General features: G+C 47.3%; 1 protein-coding gene across 1 annotated transcript in view; it reads right to left on the bottom strand.

The window, feature by feature from the left end:
- Positions 1 to 492: 492 nt before the first annotated feature.
- The window catches only part of TCP11L1 (t-complex 11 like 1), a 36175-nt gene continuing 13222 nt past the window's right edge, over positions 493 to 23445 (bottom strand). Inside the window, exons 3-10 of the mRNA XM_044680449.1 lie at positions 15684 to 15816; positions 10488 to 10608; positions 9349 to 9569; positions 6446 to 6582; positions 5597 to 5778; positions 4267 to 4448; positions 3426 to 3598; positions 493 to 1353 (exon numbers count right to left, since the gene is read on the bottom strand). Coding sequence (XP_044536384.1) covers positions 1127 to 1353; positions 3426 to 3598; positions 4267 to 4448; positions 5597 to 5778; positions 6446 to 6582; positions 9349 to 9569; positions 10488 to 10608; positions 15684 to 15816 — 1376 coding nt within the window. The 3' untranslated portion in view covers positions 493 to 1126. The remainder of the gene's footprint in view (positions 1354 to 3425; positions 3599 to 4266; positions 4449 to 5596; positions 5779 to 6445; positions 6583 to 9348; positions 9570 to 10487; positions 10609 to 15683; positions 15817 to 23445) is intronic.

The following is a 23445-nucleotide window of genomic DNA, read 5'->3' as shown; positions in this document are numbered from 1 at the left end:
GGGTGCCGAGGGGCAGGGTTAGGCCTATCCCGGCGGGTTGGGTGTCAGTCCTCTCGGGTATCCGCTTCTCTTCTGGCAACCCTCCCGCAGCACCTGCCTCCTTCCCACGGGCCAGCTCAGCCCTCCGTCCAGCGGGGTGAGCACTTTCCCTCCCCGGTGCGATTTAGCCCCAAATCGTGCACTTCCTTTACTGGGCACCCATTTCCCAGACCCTTCCTGAAAAGCTGCCTTTGGATGGGATCTTCAGGAGCCAGGCCTGTTCTGCACCTCGGCCTGCCTGCAGGTGGGCCCCTGGACACTCCATCCCGCCACACAACGGGGAGCTAGGCCAGTATCTGGGACAAGCCGAGGTACCACAAAGCCTCACATTCACAAGAATTTAGGAGCATTTAATGAGCTCAGAAAATCCAGCCCTCCCTCCCGGCCTGTCCACTGGACTTGCAATAGGATCTCAACTTGGCCTTTAAGTGAAAATCACACTTTTTGTCCATCTTCTGATCAAATTGACTTTTTTTCTCTCTAAAAAAATGAATCTCCCTACAAATGCCAAGCTTTCAAAAACACCAAAGAAATGTCTTTTCTGTTCTCCAGGCCCCGTGGGCCGAGCTGCCACCATCCACGCTGGGGGTTCATTCTATGGTAAAGAGCAAACTCCTGATAACCAGAAAAAAATTCTCTAGCAACGGAGAATCATTCCAGTGCCAGCAGGAAACCCGGAGACGCAGCCCTGCCAGAGGTCCTTTCCCAGGGCTTTCCAGGGCCACGTCTGAAGAAGCTCCAGGAAGGTCGCCTGACTTTCCCCCACCTGCTACCCCAATGCCCCGCTCTCAGGAGAGCGTCGGAGCCTGTGGGCTACCAGGACCCTCCGACAGGGCCGACGATGGGCTCAGCTCCCACAGAAGGAAGCTCCTTTGGCTTGTAAACATACACTTGGGTACACGCGTGGCCCCCCAGAGCAGAATTCAGCGTCCAGTTCCATCTCTTCGTCTACGGGGACCCGTTTTCCCTTCTAGAGTTAATGCTGAGAAAGAGGAATGTGTTACAGAGAAAGCCATTTTCCGAAGCAACGTTACATGGAGAACAGGGGTGGTAGCCGACTAAATAAATACTGCTGCTGGGGGGGTCTCTATGAGCTGGCCGGGCCACGGGAGCCCTCCTGGCTCAGCATCTTACTGAGGATGGCGTCGTAGTAAGGGCCGAAGACCATCTTGTTGTAGTTGACCAGGCGAACAAACTTGACGGCCACTTCCTCCAGTTCCTTCTGGATGGGGCCTAATCCGCCAGGAATGGCAGGGAGGGACTTCTGGAGGCCAGACACTAGGTAAGCTTCCAGGAAGCCCTGGATTCTGGCACCTGAGAGGGAGACAAACAGACATCGCTTTTATTATCAAATTTAGTGTGATTTGTTCAGGGCATGCTTTCCAACAGCGTGCAAGAGATCAATTCAGGAAACCAGTTGAAGGGCCGTCAACAGCAGGCATCGAGTGCCAGGACCTGTACCACATGAAAGCCCCACTGGGGTCTTCCCTTGGGAGAGTACCAGAAGACACACTTAGGAGCCACACTTCCAGGCAGTGTTGGCCTAGACTCAAGGAGAGAGTTGGCAGTCTGCCATCCCAGGAATTCAGAACAGAAACAGCACAGCCTTTCTCCGTCAGTCCCAATGCCTCATATGTCAAGCCACACACACACACACACACACACACACACACACACACACACACACACACACACACACACAAAGGGAATGAAAACCACTCTAGAGATGCCACCTTATAGACTTGATTAAAGATATTAATGGTCAATGTTACTTATGGGAGGACAGGCACACCAATACATTGTTGGGGGACCTGTGAATTGGTCTGGCCATCCTGGAAAGCAATTGGGAATGTTTTTAGAAAAGTGATTAAATGGTTCATAGCCCTTTGATCCAGGACTGCCTCTACTGGAGTCCATGCAGGCCACAGGCCTGAGAAAGTCTAACACATGCCAAAATGTTGTCTAAAGGGGGCAGCTGGGTGGCTCAAGGGATTGGGAGCCAGGCCTAGAGACGGGAGGTCCTGGATTCAAATCTGACCTCAGATACTTCCTAGATGTGTGACCCTGGACAAGTCACTTGAGCCCCATTGCCTAGCCCTTACCTCTCTTCTGCCTTAGAACTAATACACAGAACTGAGTCTAAGATAGAAGATAAGGATTAAAAAAAAACATCCCAGTGTGAGGAGGCCCAACCCTAGGAGACCCTCTAAGAGGGAATGACTGAAGGAAGCAATGGAAGTTCACTGGCCCAGAAGAAAGCATAACTGTGCATGTGGCACCAGGAGGGCTTGGATAAATGGAGCAGGACCAGGCCCGCAGGGTCCATGGCGATTCAAGTACAGCTCTGTGACCAGCACTGGAAAGTGGCAAAGACATCAATTGTTCATTTTTTCTTTTTTTTAAACCCTCACCTTCCATCTTAGAATCAACCCTGTGCGTTGGTTCCACAGTAGAAAAGCGGTAAAGGCCAAGCAAAGAGACTTGGCCAGGGTCTTACAACTTAGAAGCATCTGAGGCCACATTTGAACCCTGGATCCCCCGTCTCTAGTCCTGGCTCTCTATGCGCCGAGTCACGTTACTGCCCTGTTTGTTTTTTCAAAAGAAGAATGACGACCTCGTCGGTACCTGAAGGAGTTTCAGGCTTCCTGGGTGGGCATTTATGGCTTCTCCAGGCCTGAGGGATCATTCCTGTCTCTGATCCCCACAAAGCAGGTGCTGGTCCCATGAGCCACTCCAGGTTCATGGATTGAGAGGCGGCGAGCAGGCCTCAGGGGTGGCCGAGAGCGAAGCCCTCCCTCTAGAGCTGCAGAACACGTGGCGGCCCCGGGAGCGGGCTCTGGGCCTGCGCCTCGGCCCGCCACGCGCTCGATGGGCCTCCCTAAACAAGCCTGTGGCTGCCATTCCAAAGGCAGGCGGCGGCGGCCTCGAGTCATCGGGCCGCGTGTTTTATTAGATTTGGACCCTCTGAAAGGCGGAGACTCGATTCACCCAAGTATGAAACGTCACCAAATGAGCCCCAACTTCCCTCCTCCTCCTGAGCTGTGCTGGGAAACGGCCCCCGTCTGTCCCTCCCCCACTTGGCTTCTACCAGAAAATCAGTCCCCAGAAGAGGAGCCACCCCGGCTGCCCCCCAGGTCGGGGGGCCCTGGGCCGGCCGTGGGCTCTGGCTCTGGGACGCTCCTATTCCACAGTGGTTTCTCTTGTAATCCTGTGTTTTATTGCGTCTTTAAAGACATCATGTGAAGAAGGGGTCCCCGGGCCCCCCACTGCTGAGGGAGCCCCCAACAGGTGAGAGATGAAGAACGGGGGGGGGGGGTCCTACCACGTGGCTTGAACCCAGGACACCACAGGGCGGGTCCCCTCTCCCTCCGATGCCCCCCACATACCCACGAGCTTGCGGATGGGGTCGTCAGGGCTGGCGATGGCTTGGATCTGCCCCTTGAGGGCCACCTCCTTGTCGGCCCCGAAGGGGGGGAATCCGCACTGGGCCTGGCAGCTGCTCACCTCCAGGCACACCTTCTCCCCAATGGTGGCGAGAGCTTCGCTCAGGCTGAAGGACCTGGAAAAGGGACGGGATGAGAGGAGGAGCCGGGCGGGCCCAGCCGAGAGCCCCGGCCCCGGGGGGGGCAGGATCAGTGCGGAGGAGGCCCCCCTCCCTCCTGCCATCTCCGTCCACTTCTTCCCAAAGCCAGGAGGAAGCCGGTGAGGCCTGGGCTGGGCTCCGGGATTACGGGGGTCCTCGGAGCTGGTTTTCAGGGAACCTAAAGCCTCTCTTCCTCCAGGGCTTCCAGCACCATCTGGTATGCCGGGGGTGTCGGGGATCCCCAAACAGCATCCCACCCCGCCACTGGCCGCCGCTTTCTGGGTGGGGCCCGAGAGCCGAAGGGCAAGACGGGAAGAGGAAAAAGATGGTTTCGTGGCTTCCATCCAGATTCGCCCGCCTGCTCGCACCAGCAGCCCCTGAGGGGGAAGAGGGGCTCCCTCGGGGAGGGGGGAAGGCATGGGGGGACGCCTGGGATGCCCGAGAGAGGGAAGGGCCAGGGAGGGAGGGCGAGGCAGAGGGAAGGGGGGCACAGGGAGGGGGCCAGGTGGAGGTAGGGAAAGGCGAGCTGTACCCCGAGTGCGAATCACCCCTCTGGTTCCCCGAGGTTGGCTCCCAGGACCACCTTCAAGGCGTCCCCCCTCACCCTCGGACCCAGATTCCTGAAAGGCCAAGCGGTCACTTACGGCAGGTGCATCTCCGTCAGCAGGACCCGAACGACCATCTTGAGTTTCTCGGCAAAGCCGGCCAGGCTGGACACGCCGGGGGCCGAGGCGCTGTACGTGACCAGCAAGGTGGCCCCCACCACGACGAGCCTCTCGAGCTCCTGCTGCATCTCCTGGAAGCGCGGCTGGTCCATGAGGACGGTCTAGAACACAGCAGGCGGCCATGAGCGCCTCCCGCCTGGGCCCGGCCACAACAGGGCCTGATGGGGCCCTTCTAGCCACCAGAACGTCCTCTTCTAAGTGGCCGAAGCCTGGGCGAGGCGGAGGCCAGAAGCCGCCCCATAAGGGACGGCCCGTGGCTCGGGCGGAGGCCGCTCAGCCTCGGCTTCCCCGTCTGCCAAGCTCAACCAGGAGGCCGGCGCTCCGCACACTTAGCAGAGGAAAAGATGCTCCTCCGGCTGTCTCTGCCTTCACCAAAGTGCCCTGAATACAGGGGGAGGAGCTCCAGGAACGTGTGAGCGAGACCCGAGTTCTAATCTTGACCCAGGAGCTGTGAGCCTGGACAGCGACAGGCAGACGTCAGGTCACGTCCCCGAGGAAAAGATAATCCTGGGGGTCCCTCTGAAGTGACGAGTCAAGTCATCAGCGAAAGCCCGCCTCTTCCCCTCACTCCGTCCATGATCAGGTAAGTCCTTTGGCCCCGTCCTGCCCCCTCCTCATCCCCACCAAGATCCCCCTCCCACGCAGGTGTCCCCACAGCTCTTGGAAGGCCCGGGGTGCAGGCAGGGCTGCTATCACTGTGGGAGTTTCACAGATGTTGAGATTTGGGGGGATTTCTTCCCTCTCTCATCTTTCTTTAACCCTCACCTTCCACCTTATACTGTGTACTGGTTCTAAGGCAGAAGAGCAGAAAGAGCTGGGCAATGAGGGTTAAGGGACTTGCCCAAGGTCACACAGTGGGGAAGTGTCTGGGGCCAGATTTGAACCCAGGACCTTCCGTCTCTGGGCTTGGCTCTCCATCCATTGAGCCCTCTAGTTCCTCCCCGTCTTGATTTTAGTCTTAATGAAAGAAAATCCCCACCGCTTTTCTGTTTCCTAGAAATGTTTTTTGTCTTTAAACAGGTTGTGATTCTGTGGGAATCTACCCAAATTCTACCCAAAGCAGACCTCTGGTGATCCCGCCAGCCTAGAAAGAAGGGGAGGCGGCCCGGGGCTTCCACAGCCCCCCACCCTCCGGGCTCTCTCCAGGGCCGCTCTGACGGCCTAAGGAGGCTCCGGGTTTCCTCTGAGCCCACCAGCCATCCCGGCTGGAGAGTCCCCGGCGGTGGCCCAGGGCGGGGCAGGGACGTACTTCGGGGAAGGGCCTCTGCGGATGGTCCCACTTGAGCAGCTTCATGTACGCGTGGTTCTGAATGGCCACCGGGCTGGGGCCGGCCGCGTCCTCCGAGCCGGGCTCCCCTGGCTGCGCCGCCGCAGGGCCAGCGAGCTCCTGGGAGGCCTCTTGGAGCCACTTCGTGACAAAGTCGAGGGCGTCTGGGAGGAAGAAGAGCGAGTTAGGGGGAGCGGGGGGGGGGGGGGAGGCCGGGCTCAGGCCCTGCCCCAGCCCGCCTCGGCTTTCTCTCTTCCCTGGTCCTGCCGTCCCTTGCCAGCCCCAGGGCTGCCTCTTACAGGAAGTCTTTCTTGATTCTGCTCTTTGTAAATATTGTGTATTTATCCATCTGTGTGCCTCTGTGTTCAAAGCAGAACACAGGCTCCCCAAGGGCTTAGGAGCCACACTCGGTATCTGTTCCAAGGCAGAAGACCTGTGAGGGGTAGGCAGGTGGGATGAAGTGACTCGCCCAGGGTCACACAGCTAGGAAGTATCTGAGGTCACATTTGAACCCAGGACCTCCTCCCTGCCAGCCTGGTGCTCCGCCCGCTGAGGCACTTAAAGCCATGTGTGGGATGAGATGGCTGCGGCCATACCACCATCTCTGCCAAGACAATTCAGGTATTTTAAAATGCATTTATGGCCTGGGAGTGACGGGAATCCAAGCGAGGGGTCGGCCTCCGGGCTGGTGTCTGGGGAGGAGGCGGCCCACACGGCCTCTACGAGGCCAGAAAAGAAACTAGAAGGAACCAGATTTCCCGCCTCCCGGGGCAGTCAGGAGCTCTCGGGCATTTTAGGAGAGCACGAGCTGGCCTGAGGGCCGACACCTACTTGGCTGCTTCTCGAAAAATTCTTGAAACTTCTTCCTTTCGTATTCCACCGACTGGTGCATGAGGTGCGGCCGGATGCTGCTCACGGCGAAGTTGGCCATGTCCACCTTCATCTGGTCCAGCACGGAAAACAGCGCCCTGCAAGGCAGAAGGAAAAGGGGTCTCAGGGCCGACGGCACGGCGAGGGGACGGGACGCCGACCTGGCAGGCATCTCTGGGGGACCTTCTCCCCCGGGCGAGGAGGCCGCGGAGAGGAAGCGCCGGGACCTCCCCGGGCCTCGGAGGGACTACATGGCGGACGTGGCGAGGCTCTCCCGGCTGGGCTTCGAGCGTTCCCGGGTTCTCGGGAGTCTCTCTGCGTGCCTGGCCGGGCTGTTTCGTTTTAAAGCACAAAGACTTCCCGAGAGGGGCCCGTCAGCACGAGGAGTCCCGGCGTGTCGGGGCGTCTTGGGGGAGACGCTCAGGAATGGCAGCGCCTTCCTCGTCTCTCCAGGGTTGGGGGGGGGCAAGGCCGGAGCAGAGCAGGGTCTGCCTGTCACTCGAGCTCCCTCGTAGGAAACGAATCCTATTAAATACCCCAAAATACAATGACCAACCTTCTTTTTAAACCTTTCCCTTCTGTCTCAGTATCAGTTCTAGGACAGAAAAGGGGTGAGGATGAGGGCATCGGGGTTAAGTGACTTGTCCAGGACCACGCAGCAAGGGAGTGTCTGAGGCCACATTCGAATGCAGGGCCTCTTGACTTCAGGCCTCAAGTTCTATCCACTGAGCCACCCACCCACCCACACATTTTTTTAAGTGTTCCAGAACTCCCAACTAAAGCCCTGTCAGAACTAAACTCTGCAATCCTGCTGCCTTTTGGGACACGTTTCCTGACTCCAAGGTCGGGATTATTAATGGCTCTGAGGGTCCTTGTGCGGGTCTGGAGGGCCCGAGCGCTGCCTGCGGAATGGCTCTGGGTCCGAGGGGGGGATCCGCTGCGGGTCAGAAAGGCGCTCCATGCCGGGCTGTTTCCAGGGCTCCGGCGCGGGGAGCCTCTTGCAGGGATGCTGAAAAGGGAGCCGCGTCGGCCTCGAGGCCCAGGACGGCTCTGGGCAGGCTCCAAAGACACAGCATCCTCCTCCTCGGTGAGCGCGTCTGGGCCAGCCCCGGCGGAGGAGTCCCGGCCCAGACCCTCCTCCATCCCTGACGGCAGCGCTGCAGAAGGAGCTTCTTTACGGCTTCCCTGAAGAGCCCCAGCCGAGCCCGGCTGGCTCCTCCTCTCTCCACCTCCGGCTCCAGCCTGGGGCAGACGGAAGCCGAGGGCCAGGCGGTCAGGACGGCTCAGGCTCCCCATCCCGTCTCTGATCCTCTTAAGTTGTTTGAACTGCGAGCAAATCGGTGAATCTCCCTCAGCCTCCTCTTCATCTGGAAAATGGGCCCGTCATGGCGGCCCGAGAGATCGCCCGCTCCCAGCGTGAACCTTCCTGCGGCCCACCTGCCAGGAGCCACTCTCAGACCTGCATCTCCCCCGGAATCTCCAGGGGAAATTCCTTCCTTGCTTTGGTTCGGCAGGGGCCCCGCCGAGACACCCCGCCATTTTGAGGGGCCCATCCTGGGGATCAATTCTGATCCGTCGGGGATCTAAATCCCCCCGAGAAGTTGGTCCCTTTGGGGAACTCGCTTTACTGGACCACACTTTTCTCAGGTATTAAGTGGGGATGATAATACTTCTAAGACCCATTTTGTAGGGTTGTTGAGAGACTCAAATGAGATAATAGATTGAATTCTCTCCACAAACTATAACATATACTTAAATGGAGTATCATTACTTTCAGCTATATAATTGTTGTTATTAATGCCAACTTAAAACACAAAAGACAGAATTTTGCAAAAATGGGGTCAATGAAGAACCTGTCTCTGGACACAGGACGAGAAGGCGTGGATGGGCTGAGATCTCTGCCCACATCTCATGGTGGACGGACTGATACTCACGGCTCAACATCTCTCCTGACAGATGAAGGGAAATGATTATTTTTTATGACGGCCAATATATGGGATAGAAATGGGAAGCAAGCAAAGGTTGGTGCTCTAAAATGAGTGGCCAGGCAGCTGGGTAGCTCAGTGGATTGAGAGCCAGGCCTAGAGACAGGAGGTCCTAGGTTCAAACCCGGCCTCAGACACTTCCCAGCTGTGTGACCCTGGGCAAGTCACTTGACCCCCATTGCCCACCCTTACCACTCTTCCACCTAGAAGCCATTCATAGAAGTTAAGGGTTTAAAAAATGAAATGAAATGGAAATGGAAATGGAAATGGAAAATGAAAAGAAAAGAAAAGAAAAGAAAAGAAAAGAAAAGAAAAGAAAAGAAAAGAAAAGAAATGAAATGAGTGGTCAGGGTGCAAAATGCTTCATAGGATGCCTTCATTAGCTCTGCCTACTCTGATCCCATCCAATGGGCATTTGGCATCTATTATGGGCAAAACAATGAGCGAGGCCCGTGCTGGCAGACCTATGGCCCGTGTGCAGGAAGGGGCTGCTCCCCTCCCCCTCTTCACTCATGCCCGAGAACATTCCTCTCATCACCTGCTCCTCTGCCCAGCGGCCCAATGGGAGCGCTTCCTCCTGCCCATCTGGCATGAGGGTTGCCGTTTGGGCGCTCAGTCTCTAGAAGTTTCACCATCACTACTCTAAGCTCTGGAGATAAAAAACAAAATACGAACTAAGTCTTGCCCTCCTAGAGCTTCCATTCCACTTGAGGAGTGGGGAAGAGATGAGATGGCTCCCCCACAGGGAAAGAAGAGAACTTTCTGGCATACCCAGTCTGTAAGAAAAAAAGAGGCTTCCTTTTCTTCTTCTCCACGTCTAGCTTGAAAAACAGGATCTGTATTTCATAAAGAATGTTTCACATTAAGGCAATTTTGTACCTGAAGAGGGGAACTATTTCCTTAATGCCCTTCAGTTTCTTAATCTCCTCATCTCTGGCTGGGGCGCAGAGTGTTCCCATTATCCCAATAATGAATTCAGCCAGCCTAGAAATGTCCAGAGCTCCGTGCTCAGCCTCCTGCTTTATCAGGTCCAGATCAAGGACTTCTCTGATCTGGTTTCTCAATCTACTGTGACCAGGCAGCAGGAAAGATAAAAGGGTCTAGGAGAAAGCAAAATGAAGCTTAATCAGCATTTCTCAGACAGTGTACTGGACACAGACCAACTAGAGGAACTCCACGATCATCCATATAATGACTAACTAGGAGTTATATAGTGAAATACTTTGCTATTTAACTCCCTGATCCATGCAGAGATAGAATCAATAAGTCACCCTGGTGAGCAATGGAGATCAGATTTCATCCACTTAACTTAAAAAACTCCAGCCAGCACGGAAAAGACACTGGCTTTGGAGGCAGGAAGCCCTAAGTCTGAATCTTGCCTCTACCTCTCGGCCAAGTTACATCCTCTCTGGGCCTCAGTTTACATCTGTAAAATTAAGGAACTGGGCTGAATCTCCAAGGTCCTTTTAGCTCTTAAATCTATTCTTCTGATCCTTTGATATAAGGAGGTTAGACCTAAATAACCTGAGGTCCCTTCTTACACTGAGAGTTTGTAAACAAAAAAATGTTCTTTCTCTTCTTGGTGATTATGATGAAAAGTACAGCTTCCACTTTTTCTCTCAATTATCCCAAATCTAGGATTTTTAAAGCATGCATTGACTCTTGCTTTACTGCTTACTACTTACTTTTACCAAAAAGTATCAAAATTCAATGAAATAACTACATTTTGGTTACTTTCACAGTAATGTTTTTCTTAGTTTGTAGTCACAGTTATGGCTTTAGCAAATATATTTATCATTTGAGGCCCTGAGACTACCATGACAGCATAGTTCAATGGAGACAATGTTCACCTATGTTTTGGCAAGTTATATAGCTTCATGGTCCTTTTGTCTTTTCAACTGTAAAATGGGCATAATAAAACTTCTGGCCCAGGAACTCAGTGAGGTTTAACCCAGAGGGAAAACATGACATCTGACTATAATTATGAGTTGTGGATGAAGTTCTCTCTTCCTCCTCACCTCTTTGATCTCCCCAACAAGCTTGATGGCATGATCATAAGTTGGTGGTTCTTCACTTAGCTGGACACTCAAGCAATCCCAGAAGGCTTTATGGACAATCTCCCTGACTCTCTTCTCCAAGCTGTGAGCAAACACAAATGCAAAAATCTGAACCCCGAATTACTGACCCAAGAATAGAAAACATTCAGGTTTCAAAAATTCTTCATGTAAATAATTAGTAAACTAAGAGAGCTAAATAATTTATTAGTTATCAGATATGAAAGTGTGGAATACCAAACTAGTTCAGGATAAAGCAGGCCAATCTCAAGCATAACTGAACCAATGACAGAGATAATTATTGAGTCCCTTACTAACAAGCTTCTCTCATGCTTTACCACAAGTGTGACCCTGAATTCTTATTTTACCCAGTTGGGAAGGCTTCAGGTTATGGGACCAGCATAGAGAAAACATGCTGGAAATTATGGCTCAAGATTAAGAAACAAAGGAGATTGAAGGCTCATGGGTAACTCAAAAGGTTCACTCTTTTATATTATGACTATTGTTATTTTTAAAATGATAAAGGCTTATGAGGAAAACTAATATTTTATTTAGGCTCATGTTGATAGAATAAAATCAGACCACGTGCCTGGCTAAGATCTATTCAAACTGCCAAACACTATCGTCTTGCAGAAGTGAGATGGAAAGGGAGTATGTAATAGCATGACCAAAAATAAAAAAAAAGATGAATCTGGCTCTTTTTTGATAGGAAATGACTGGTTACGAAAAGTGCACATTATTTCAGAACCAGCTGACTCTGGACACTCCTCAACTAATGAAAGCAACGGTCAAAATCAACACATGTAGTAAAAACCAATTAAGATAGAAAGACACTGTGTACTATGATAGCTATTCTAATCTGACTCATCCAAAGAAGTTATTGATGGTTCTCAAATGGGAAGTAGATAAAGGAAAGGATATAGTCTAATACCATTCCCTGAAGAAGTTAACTCTCATAAAAACATTAGAAGACCAGAAGAAGACAGAAATTGTCTCAGCCAGGAAATATCTGGTCTCTTTATCAAGTAGAGACTTGGCAGCCCAAGGCAATATTGGTTTAAAATATAGACTCATTTTCAAAAGTTTATAGAGGTATAAGATTACAAGGAGTAATGTCTCATAAAGCAGAGAAGCACACTATAAGCCAACTAAGCCACACACAAAAGAGCATTTATAGATAGAACTTTAATTAGGACAGACAAAAAAAAAAGAAACAAATATTAGCATTTCTATAATATTTTCATCAGTAAAAGAGCAGAATAATATCTAGACTGGAATCGGTCAATGAGTACTTACTAAGGGGCATCTAGATGGCTCAGTGAATAGCCAGGCTGTGAGACAGGAGGTCCTGGGTTCAAATATAGTGTCAAACACTTCCTAGCTGTTTGACCCTGGTCAAGTCACTTAACCCTAATCAACTAGCTCTTACTGCCCTTCTGCCTTGGAATCAATATATAGGATTGATTCTGAGAGAAGGTAAGGACTTACTGAACATCCACTGGGTTCTAGGCACTATGCTAGGGACCTTTTCATCTCAGTCCTTGATATGCTATTAGAGATGTGAAACCAAAGAAAATGAAGACCCCAAAAGCAACAGAGTCAGACCAAGGATATAGAGATGAAATCCATTTGGAAGTGATACAATTTTGAAAGCACTGAAAGATTTGAAAACTATGAATGAGGGGGAAGCTACTGAGCCATTGAAAAAATCCAATTTGCTGAGTCATTTAAGCATTCCCAAAAAGGCATTCAAAAGAAATCACTACCAACCTCTTTGGCTACTTCCTCTGTACATAGAATCTCTTTATGGACATAATTTATACACAAGATTGGACTTGAGCAGAAATCAGTGTCACTTCACAAATTTATCTTCTATGGCAGATCGATCCCATCTTTGGAATCAAACATTTGACCAAAAGGTAACACAAGAGCTAAGTGTGTTTACTGTCTCTTGGTTATGAAAAAAGGCATCTGACTCCTAGGTTCAAAGGTTCATGGATTTAGAGGGACACTCTGCCTTACAGGATGACTAATGTGTATTTCTAACAAGGCATATTTCCTGCACGTGTCACTGAGCAAGGCATGAAACGAGATGATGTCCATGAGCTCATGATGTTCTCCATACACTTCCTAGCTGTGTGACCTTGGGCAAATCACTTAACCCTCACTGATTAGCCCTTATGGTTCTTCTGCCTTACTAGACAAAAGGTGTTTAAAAAAATAAAAAAAAAAAGTCCTCCACTCCCATGCAAGATGCCCTCTCACAACCTATTTTTATAAATGAGGTGGGCAGTATCCCTTTTTGAAGATGAGATTTTGTGGATTCCGAACCTCTGAAGAGTACCAGGACTCTTCAACAAATCTCAAGAGACCAACCTAACAAAGTTTGGCTTATAAAAAGTTGCCACAAGGAGGCCAAAAGAGGAGAGAGACTGTCTTAATCCAATAAATACTTGAGACAGCAAATACTAACAATCCACATAAGAAAAAAATTAAATAGATAAATGTTAACTATTGTCCAAACCTAGGTTATGCAATTAGATGCATTAGCCATTGAGTTACTTCCTCATTTTTTTTTATCTAGGAAAGACACTGCAGATGGACAATGAATTATGCTTAGAATTGAATTAAAGGAATAAATAAATTAAGGGAAGAAAGAAAAGGAATGTAGCATTTTGGAAACTGTTTGGCACTTTCAAAAATCATGAGGTGCTTCTTGACACATAATGAGTCTTTTAAGAACAATATTCTTCCGGGGATGCTATATCATTGCAAATCACAGAATATTCCAATGTCTGATGAATCTCCACTGAAGGAGAACCAAGGAACTTTGCAGGAGGCAAAATTAATTTAAGCAAGCTGCAAAGTATTATGAATGAAGACCTGAACACCCAACATAGTGTCAATGACAGCACCCGAGGAAATACATGATCAGAAGAGGAGGTAGGCCAACCAAGTATCCAGAATGGTGGTCAGCCAAGTGCCACACTTCTCCAGGTATTAGATGACTCTTTAACAAAGGGACTGGTCAAAAATCACCCAATATATGCCCCAAAGGGCTATAAAACTGTGCATACTCTGATCCTATAATACCATTACTAGGCCTGTATACCAAAGAGATTATAAAAAAAGGGGAAAAGGACCTACTTATACAAAAATATTTGTAGGAGCTTTTTGTGGTGGCAAAGAATTGGAATATGAGGGGATGCCCCCATCAATTGGGGAATGGCTAAACAAATTGTGGTATTGGGTTATAATGGAATACAATTGTGCTATAAGAAATAATAAGCAGGATGATTTCAGAAAAAAACTGGAAAGATCTACATGAACTGAAGAGAAGCAAAATAAGCAGAAGTGGGAGAATATTATACAAAGTAATAGCAACTATGAAAGAATTAACAACTCTCAGCAATACAATGATCTGGAATAATTCTGAAGGACTGTTGGCGTCAGATGCAGATCAAAGCATACTATCTTTTACATTAGTTTATTTATGTCTTTATTTTGGGGTTTTACTTTTATATGACTATTGGAAGTATGTTTTGCATGATAATACATGTATAACGCAGATCAAATTGCTTACCATCTCTGGGAGGAGGGAGGGAAAGGAAGGAAGAAGACAATTGGATCTTATAATTGCAGAAAATGAAATGTGGAAATTACTATTACATGTAATTGGGAAAATAAAGAATTGAAGAGTTGTGCTCTATGCCAGCAGGTTCAAACTCAAATAGAATCAGGGCCACTCAATAGAAGTATTCTTGCTAACCATATATTGACTTAGAAAACCACATACTATCTATTTTATGGTATTTTTACTTATTGTGATATATTTCCCAATTACATTTTAATTTGGATCAGCTACACTCAGCAGTGTTGGACTGGATCCACTGAAGGAAGCACAAAAAAAAGCACAAATCCTCCAGGGCGTCACAGCATATAACACTGAAGAGGAAGAAGAGCCTTCAAACATCTTAGCAACAGCTGCTGGTCAAGGCAGTAGCACATAGCTACCCAGTACAATAAGGTTCAAAACCAAGACTGATTCTGATTCTCCACTCTGGGATCTGTCTTTGGGCCCCAGATCACAAAATATCTTAAGACATTCAGGGTTAATAACAGTTGACAGTCCCAAAGATTTTTAGCTCTAGGGCACTCAGCTTATAAGTTCATGATTTACTCTCCTTTTTAAATTTTCACCCAGAAAGTTAAATGTTAATTTATGTAATTAATGTTCTATGCCTTCACCTTGTGATGGCACATGAAGACACTAGCTAAGATGAGTTCCTTGGACAGAAATGTGAAATTCAAATATATTTTAAAAATGTAAATGCAATTCCTTCATTAACTATCTCTCTCTAATATCTACTAAAGGCACAAGCTGGTACCTAATTAGTGTCTTTGCCTAAAGAGAAGGATGGTGAATGACATTAGTAATTAAGCCATCTCTATCTGTATGTCTCTGTCTGTCTGTCTGTCTGTCTGTCTGTCTGTCTGTCTGTCTCTCTCCCTCCCTCCTCCCTCTCTCCCCTCTCCCCTCCCCCCCCTTCTCTCTCTCTCTCCTCCTCCTCTCTCTCTCTCTCTCTCCTCCTCCTCCTCCTCCTCCTTCTTCTTCTTCTTTCTCTCTCTCTCTCTCTCTCTCTCCCCTCCCTCTCTGTTTCTGTCTCTCTTACACACACAAACACAAACTCTGGCACACACTGACATCCCATGTAGACAAAGGAATGGAACTGTGATTTCAGTGGTATGCAGAATTCCCCAGGTGAGAAAGTCCCCTTTATCAATGCGGATCAGCCATTTTTCTATAACTTAAAAAGCTAAAAAAAAAAAAAAAAAAAAAAGCTGTCCACAGCACTGAGTGGTTAAATGACATGTCAGGATCATACAGCCAGGGATGGGTCAGAGATGGGATCCATGAAGTATGGGTAAGTAAAAGGAACAGCTGCTTTCCAGAACCACTTTCAAATTCCAATGAACCCTACTTTAGAAGTGTTTTAGTAATACAAGAACAATGCCAATCACCTCTCACACACAATCAAAGAGGCAAAAGAATGGACATAAAATAAATATAAATAACCTCCCTAAAAAGGAAGAAATTATACTTCCTTTTATTAAAACAAACAAACAAAAAACCACCCCAAGATTCACAAGCTTCCTTACCTATCTTCTGGCAGTTCTGTTGGTTTTATCTGGAAGTCCCCATTTACTACAATTTCATGGGCCAGCGCCATATTAGTGACTCCTTTGGCTGTCTCTAGGAGCTCATCCATTGACACGAAGCAAGGAGGACTAGCTGTAACAAAAATCCACTGTAAGACATTAGTTCCTCCAGATCAGAAAGAAAGAACCCTTATGGAGACTGAACATCTTTTTTGAAAACCAAGATCAATACACACATAGCCTTGAAATTTTCATCCATTTTATCAAATATTTATCATCCATATTTATCAAATTTCATCCATTTTATCAATTATCAATCTTTTAAGTGGAATCCTTTTTGACTGTTATTTATTCTTGTAATCAAAAATGTATGTTGTTCAAAACATGAATCAGTCAAAAAGGCAGATCTCCACAGCCAAAGAAGGAACTGCCAGAATCTGATTACAAATCAAAGCGGGCCATCTTCTACTTTATTTCCTTCATGAGTTTTTTTAATTGTATGTGTGGTGTGTGTCTTTTAACATGACATGAGCAATATAGAAATATGTATTGCATGAAAGCACAGGTATAACCTATATCAGACTATTTACTACCTGGGGAGTAGGAGGGAAAGGAAGGAGGGAGAGAATCAGAATCCTAAAATATCAGAAAACAATTGTCAAAAATTGATTCTACGTGTAACTTAAAAAATACATTTTTTAAAAAAAGGCACAGATTATGACAAACTCTGACTTGATAATTAAATTACAAAGATAAAGTATGCTCTTCTCTTTCAAAAATTCTGAAAATTCAATTCCAAATGTCTTCTCCTTCATGTTCACTAACACCAGCCTGGAGATCCTCTCTTCTCCACCCTTCAACTCTAGCCCTGAGCCAGTCAATTTAACAAATACATTTAAAATGCTTACTGATTACATGGGGCAACTAGGTGGCACCATATTGCACAAAGAAATAGGGAGACCGGAATTAAAATCCAACCTGGCACTTCCTAGCTGGATGACCCTGGGAAAGTCACTTAACTCTGTTGGACTCTGTTTCCTCATCTGTCAAATGAGCTGGAAAGGAAATGGCAAACCATCCCAGCATCTCTGCTAAGAAAACCCTAAGTGGCATCCACAAAGAATTAGCCATGATTGAAAATGATGGCACAACAGCCTTGTGCTAGGAGCTGTCCACAACCCCAAAATGAATGAGCCACGGTCCATTCGTTGGAGAAAACGACACATATATACAAACAACCAAATAGAAAAGCAAGCATAATTTGGTCTACGGTGCCCTTTTAGAATGAGATAAATGCATAAGGGAAGTATTGACAAACTGAAATCAGGGTGAATCCTGACGTCTTCCACTCCAACAAAAAACATTCCAAAATGGACAAAAAGAATATGATCACTATGCAGTGTCCTGAGGCTTAAAGATCCAAGTCAGCACAGAATTCTGTGAAGAGGCTATAATTGAAGGGGGTGGAGAAAGGCCAACACAAAACAAGGGCTAGGGAGAGAAGAGAAAAGTCTAGACACATAATGAAAAAGTTGAAAGCAAAAATAACTTCTTAAAAAATGTTTTCAGTTCTGAATTCTCTCCTTCCTGTCCCTCCCTCACTCATTGAGAAGGCAAGTAGGATATCCATTATCCACAGGAAGACATCCAAAACATTTCCACATTAGCCATGAAAAGTGGAAATAACGCTCACCTGGCCAGTCAAGGAAGGCTTCCAAGAGGAGCTGGTAGTTGAGCTGGGCACTGAAGGGAAGGATGTTAACAGAGATAATGAGCATACAGACGACATGAACAAAGGAACAGAGTTAAGAGGCAGAATAGAAATAGAGATCAGAAAGAAGACCAATTTGGTGTGACTACAGAGTCTTGAAGGGGAACAGTATGGGGGGATAAGGCTGGAAATAACGAAGATGGGCGCTAAACTGGGCAGGATCACGAATGGCAGACTACTGTATTGGTAGGTGATGGGGAGCCCATGAAGATTTTTCTGTAGAGGAGGAATATGATCAGAGTGGTACATTAGAAAAACTAAATTAGGAGCTTGAAGGAAAGACTAGAGGAAGGGAGTAGAAAGATGAGTTAGGGGGTTGTTATGATGCTGTAGGTAAGAAGAGGATGAGGGCTTGGACTAGGTTGGATGTCAGCCTGCAAAGGAGAGGACTGCTCAGAGAGGTAAAATTAACAGGGTTTGGCAAGTGATTGATTGGATGTACATGGGAGAGGAAGAAAGGATGACCCCAAGTTATAAGCCTGATTTAAGTTTTATTAACTAACTATAACTAGCAGCTACATCTTTTTAAAATTTTTATTTATTTTTTTTGACAATTACATGTAATACTATTTCCACATAAGTTTTCTGAAGTTATATGTTCCAAATTGTCTCCCTCCCTTCTTTCCTCCCCACTCCTAGACTGGCAGGCAATTCAATCTGGGGTAACTAGCTACTTCTAAGTGGCTTACCTCACACTGCAATCCCAGTTGTACACAATAACTGCAATATTATGGAATGATCAACTGTGAAAGACTCGGCTACTCTTAGCCATACAATGATCCAGGACAATCCTGAGGGACATCTGACAAAGAATGCTCTTCAACACCAGAGAAAGATCTGTGGGAGTTGGAATGCAGGTGGAAAGCATAGGGTTTTTTTCACTTGCTTATTTGTTTTTGGGTTTTATAAAATTATTCTCTTACAAAAATGGATAATCCTTAAATATTTCATGAAATGTACTTTCAAAGTGGAAGTATACCAATCATTCTTTTTGCCTCTTATTTAGAAAACTGATCAATAATGGAATAATGGTTTATCAAAATCTGTATGGGCATTTTGGATTTAATAAATCACTTTAGGAAAGTGGGGGTGGGGTGGGGAATTGGGAAAGATGTCTAGCGAAGACAGGAAGAAGGGCAAATTTGGGTTAAGAAATCCCTAAATGAAATGTTTGGACATGATGAGTTGCAGGACATACAAGTAAAGATTCTCACAATTGGGCAGGCAGGTGGGATGGGAGCTCAGACTGGGAATGGATATAAAGATTGTGGAGTCATCTGCCTAGGGGGCAATACCTCCAGGCCTGAGAATCCAGAGAGAGAGCCTGAAGGGGCAGAAAGGTGGCCTCCAGGTCTGAACTTGGAGGGAGGGACATCCTCCAGTCAGAAAAGGAGCATGATCAGAGACAGGAAGAACGAGGAGAGCACAGCAACTCGGAAGCCTAGGAATACACAGATTTGAAGAACAGTACAAAGAGAACCATTCCAAAACATGGTTTCCAAGGGAAAACTCATTCTGAATTCCAAATCAGGAACAAGCTGGGACCTGGGGGGGTGGTCCTAGCCCTGCCATTGACCTTGAATGAGTCTGACACTGCTCTGGACCTGTCTTTTCAGCCGAGAAAAACAAGGGGCCTCAACCAGAGGATCTCTAAGGTCCTTTCCAGCTCTCAAATTCTTTGTCCCCGAATGTCTGAACACATTTCTCCCCCTGGGCTGGCAGAAGGAGCAGTAGCAGCTGGGGTGGAAGGCGGGATGGCTGGACCTGCAAAGTTGGGGGCAGGGTAGACATCCCATGATGCCAGTAACTTATTTGCACCTATTTTCCTAAGCAGGTCAATAACTCCCCAGCTGTTGTGAACTGGGAAACAAGGTTGGGGGTGGGGGGGGGGGGAGAAGGTAAAGTATAAGGAGGGAAGGACATGTCCAGAGGAAGAAAAGTTCACTGGGAAGTCAGGGACTGCCTGTCCTCATCTTATAGGCAAATGAGATAATAAACTTGGGCCATTCGGCTGCACAAATGGTATTTAAAGAAGGTTTGGGTCTTCTGAAACTGATTAAAAGTGATTTTCCAGGCTTTTTTAACCTTTACTTTCTCTTCACTCAGACACAGACACGGAACCAGCCTGATTCAAACCTGTATTTGGTTTGGGGGTTAGCTAAATATCTGGCAGCATTTTCAGGGAGAAGCAAGGAAGAAGAAAAGACCCAAGTCTCCCATTTGCAGTGACTGAGATAATGGAGAATCAGTTGCACAAATGTATTGTTTAACTACAATAGCTATATCTTCACTGTGGGATTCAGGTTCCCTCTCCAGCTTAATAAACCATTTCAGGAGAGCTAAGGCTGCAAAAAAGAGTTCTGTCCTCTGACAGCAAACTTGGGGATGAGCCCTTCAAATTGGCACGGCTGCTCGTAGGACCCAGAAGTCACAAGGCTACAATCCCAGGGCCCAAACTCAAAGCCTTTCCAGCTGGGCAGGAACTACCGGAATCCAGCACAGACTTGAAGAACCGAAGGCCACAAGGAGAAGGCCCTCGGCAGGAGAATAGTTCAAATACAAAGCAGCAAGAATAACAGATCTGAAAGGGTTACTTCTTGGAACTTTCTCAGGGGCCAGCAGCACTGCAGTGAGTACCCAGGTTTTGCTATAACATAGTTCTGCAAATATAACCTGAAGTCTCATTGCATCACAGCACTGGTTTTATCCACATCAAAGAGAAACAGGGCATTGTTTGTACTCTAGCTGGCCACTTTTAAAGAAGTATAGGGAAGGGCTCTTACAAGCAATCTTGGGTCCTGGAACATGGCAGAAGACAGACCTAACCTTGTTGGGGATTAGGGGACAGGGAGAGGGAAGGACAGACACTTGGAAGTTCCTGCTGGGAAGGCCACCTGAGGGAGTAATAAAATGAACAGGGTAAGAAGGAGCTCACCTGGTATGTGGCCCCTGGTGGGGAGAGGGAGGGGTGGGAGGAGGAGATGGAAATATACTACCTGGCAGCTTTCTAGTTCAATTATTCTTACTAATTTACATGCTTCTGGAGGAGTGGAAGGTCTGTCAGAACCAGAAATTGGACCCAGGGACTTTAATCTTACTGTTCTTTCTTTCTTTTTTTAAATTTAGAAAGATTATTATTAAGTCATCTAGAAGAAGTGAGAGCCTTAAGAATGGTGGCTGACCCACCCACCGTCTTTTCTACTACACCAAGAGTCAGTGCCCCTTAGTCAAGCATTTTTTTTCTTTTTCTTTTTCCTTTGGATCTGAATGTCCAGTTTTGTTGATAGGGTGTGCTTGCTCCCTATGTCTGTCTCCTCTTAAAGAAAGCCTTCTCATTCTGCTTTATAAATCAATGTCTTGTTAATTTGGCTAGTGAATCATTACCTCTGGATAAGCTGATAAAGCTGAATGAGTGAAGGAGCAGACTCTGAACTGTAAAACACTCTGCAAACCTGAAAGCCCTGTAGAAAAGTTCTTATTCTTATGATTATTCTATTCACAAGAAGAGTCCCACAAATATATCCTTTCGATTCTGGGCAATGCACTTACTCAAGAAAGTTCCACTTAGAATAGCTTCACTTTGCCCTGTTTACTCAAGGAAGAGTGGGCTTTTTCCCATTTTTTCTTTTCAATTTAAAACACATTTTGTTAGGAAATTTTCTCTACTAATGAAACAAGTGAGTAGACATTCTGAAACTTAGAGCCCTAAGAAGCTTGGTTGCCTGTGGTCATCCAGCCAGGATTTGAACTTGGCCTTTGTGCCTCTAAGGCTGGCCCCTCTATCCCCTCTGCTATGATGCCTTTAGGCTTGAATCTGCCCAGATCTGAAGCTGTCCCAAAGTAGATGAGGCCACCTCCAGCACCAATGTCCCCTCTCTCTGGAAGTCTGCAAGGGAAGGCCAGCTAGGTCACCACCTGCTGGCTGTGCTATAGAGGGGATTCCTGTCCAGGTGCAAGCTGGACTTAAGATTCTGCCATCCAAGAGCATGCTAACTCACCCACATTACAGAAGAAAAACACCAAGTAGCTACCAAGATGAAACAAGAATTCATTCATTCCAGCTTTTTAGGGAAATGAAAGCCAGAGCAGAGGATAAAGCTTGATGCTTCCAACCTGCTTTGGTGGAAAACAGCCTGCCCCAGATGTCCCAAATTAAATTTGATTCCTGATAAAGCCCAAACTGGTCTGTGCTTGGGGAGACCGGCAGACAAGCATGCCAGCAACGGGCCGACCATCTAGAACCACCTGGAGGACCCTGAGGGGCAGTAGTGCCAACCTCTTGTGCAATGAGGTCCTGGAAGATGGCCAGTATTCATGCCAGCGACACAACCAGGCAATCTGAGGGGGAGGCACAGCAATTAAAAAGCTAAAGTCAATGGCTATTTTTGGCAGGGCCCCAAAGTTCAGGAGCTGATCCTTATGACTTCACAAACTCAATTTTGTCAGCTTAGAAATGACAATTTGCTAACCAAATTAATAAGAGATTGATTCACAAACCAGGATAATAATTGAATCCCTTGCAACAGTAGAGCCCCCTGATGGGACATCCTGGTGGCCTGAAGTGTTGAGAATGTCAGAGTCAAGGCTGAGAGGGACCTTGTGGTGTGGATGAGGAGCCCACGAGGCAAGGAATCCATCCAAGGTCACAAATTACACATCAGAAGTTGGCTTGGGGAGCATCAAACTAGAATCAAGGACATGAGTTCTTGAAGGATTTCAAGCCTCTGATGCTGGAAGTGACTCTCACTGACAGAGAAAGCTCTTGGAAGTTTCTAAAGGGCTTTCTCCAGGGTGGCAGAGAAGTGGGGAGGAAACTGAGGCTGAAAGACCAGTCACACAGCAAGTTAGGTGTGAGAATCAGAATTGGAACCCATGTCTCTTACTTCCAAATCCAATCTTTTCTTTTGTACTACCATGCCTCAGCTAATAAACCACTCCATTCTAGATGGAGTTCTGCTTAATGAATCACTATTGGTCATCTAGAATCAGTGCTGGGAAAGTTGTGACAGATTCTGGTCTCAAAATCCCATTATCAGTCACTAAAAACTTACCACATTGCCTTGTGTTATATGTTCTGAGATTGCAGTTTATCTTTCATGAATTGCTTTTTATTTTTGTAATTAAAATTTTTAAACCCTTACCTTCCAACCTAGAATCAATACTGTATATTGATTCTAAGGCAGAAGAGCAGTGACTTGCCCAGGGTCACACAGCTAGGACGTGTCTGAGGTCAGATTTGAACCCCATTTTAAAGCTGAGCAGATTAAGGCAAACAGTTTTGGTAACTTGCCTAGGGTCTCACACATAGTAGGTATTTGAGACTGGATCTGAACTCAGGTCACCTGACTCCAGGTCCACAGCTGTCTCCAATGTGCTCCCAGCTGCCTCAGATCCCTTATCCTCAGCTTTATGACATCTACAATCCATATCTTAAGGTTAGCTCCATCTGGGGAAATGTCAGGAGATGCTCATCACATTCATGCTTGAGTGCAGAAATCCTCCACTCAGAGGATACTTGTCCTCGGGGACCTTGCTCCCAGACGGCATCTCCAAAGTGACTCCTTCCTGGGGTCTGTTCACAAGAAAGGAAATGGGGTGACTGTGGTCAGGAAGCCCAAAGGGGAGTTTCAGGGACCCAGAAAGACACTGCAGTGGAAGCAAGGGAAAGAATGTCACCCCTGGAGGTAGACAAGCTGGCTTCGAGGGTGGCTACACCACTGACTGTCCAGGTAACCTTGGAGAAATCACTTCCTCTCCCCAGGCTTCGGTTATGAAATGAGGGCACTGTTAAAGTCTCTTTGGGAGCTGCATGGATTAGCTCACAGCGAGGGCTGGTACCTAGCTGTCCCAGACAAATGCAAGGAGTTGCCCAGCAAAGAGAAATGGGAACAGAGGAAGAATTCCCTGTTTCCCTGGCCAATCACATGTCAAATAATTATAATTTAATAAGAACTTTTGGTCACAAATCATTTCTCACTGAATCACAGAATT

Source organism: Gracilinanus agilis, chromosome 6 (genome assembly GCF_016433145.1).
Source record: "Gracilinanus agilis isolate LMUSP501 chromosome 6, AgileGrace, whole genome shotgun sequence".
Classification (NCBI taxonomy): Eukaryota; Metazoa; Chordata; class Mammalia; order Didelphimorphia; family Didelphidae; genus Gracilinanus; species Gracilinanus agilis.
Note: the sequence above shows the minus strand (reverse complement) of the source record. Positions and strands in the feature narration are given on the sequence as shown.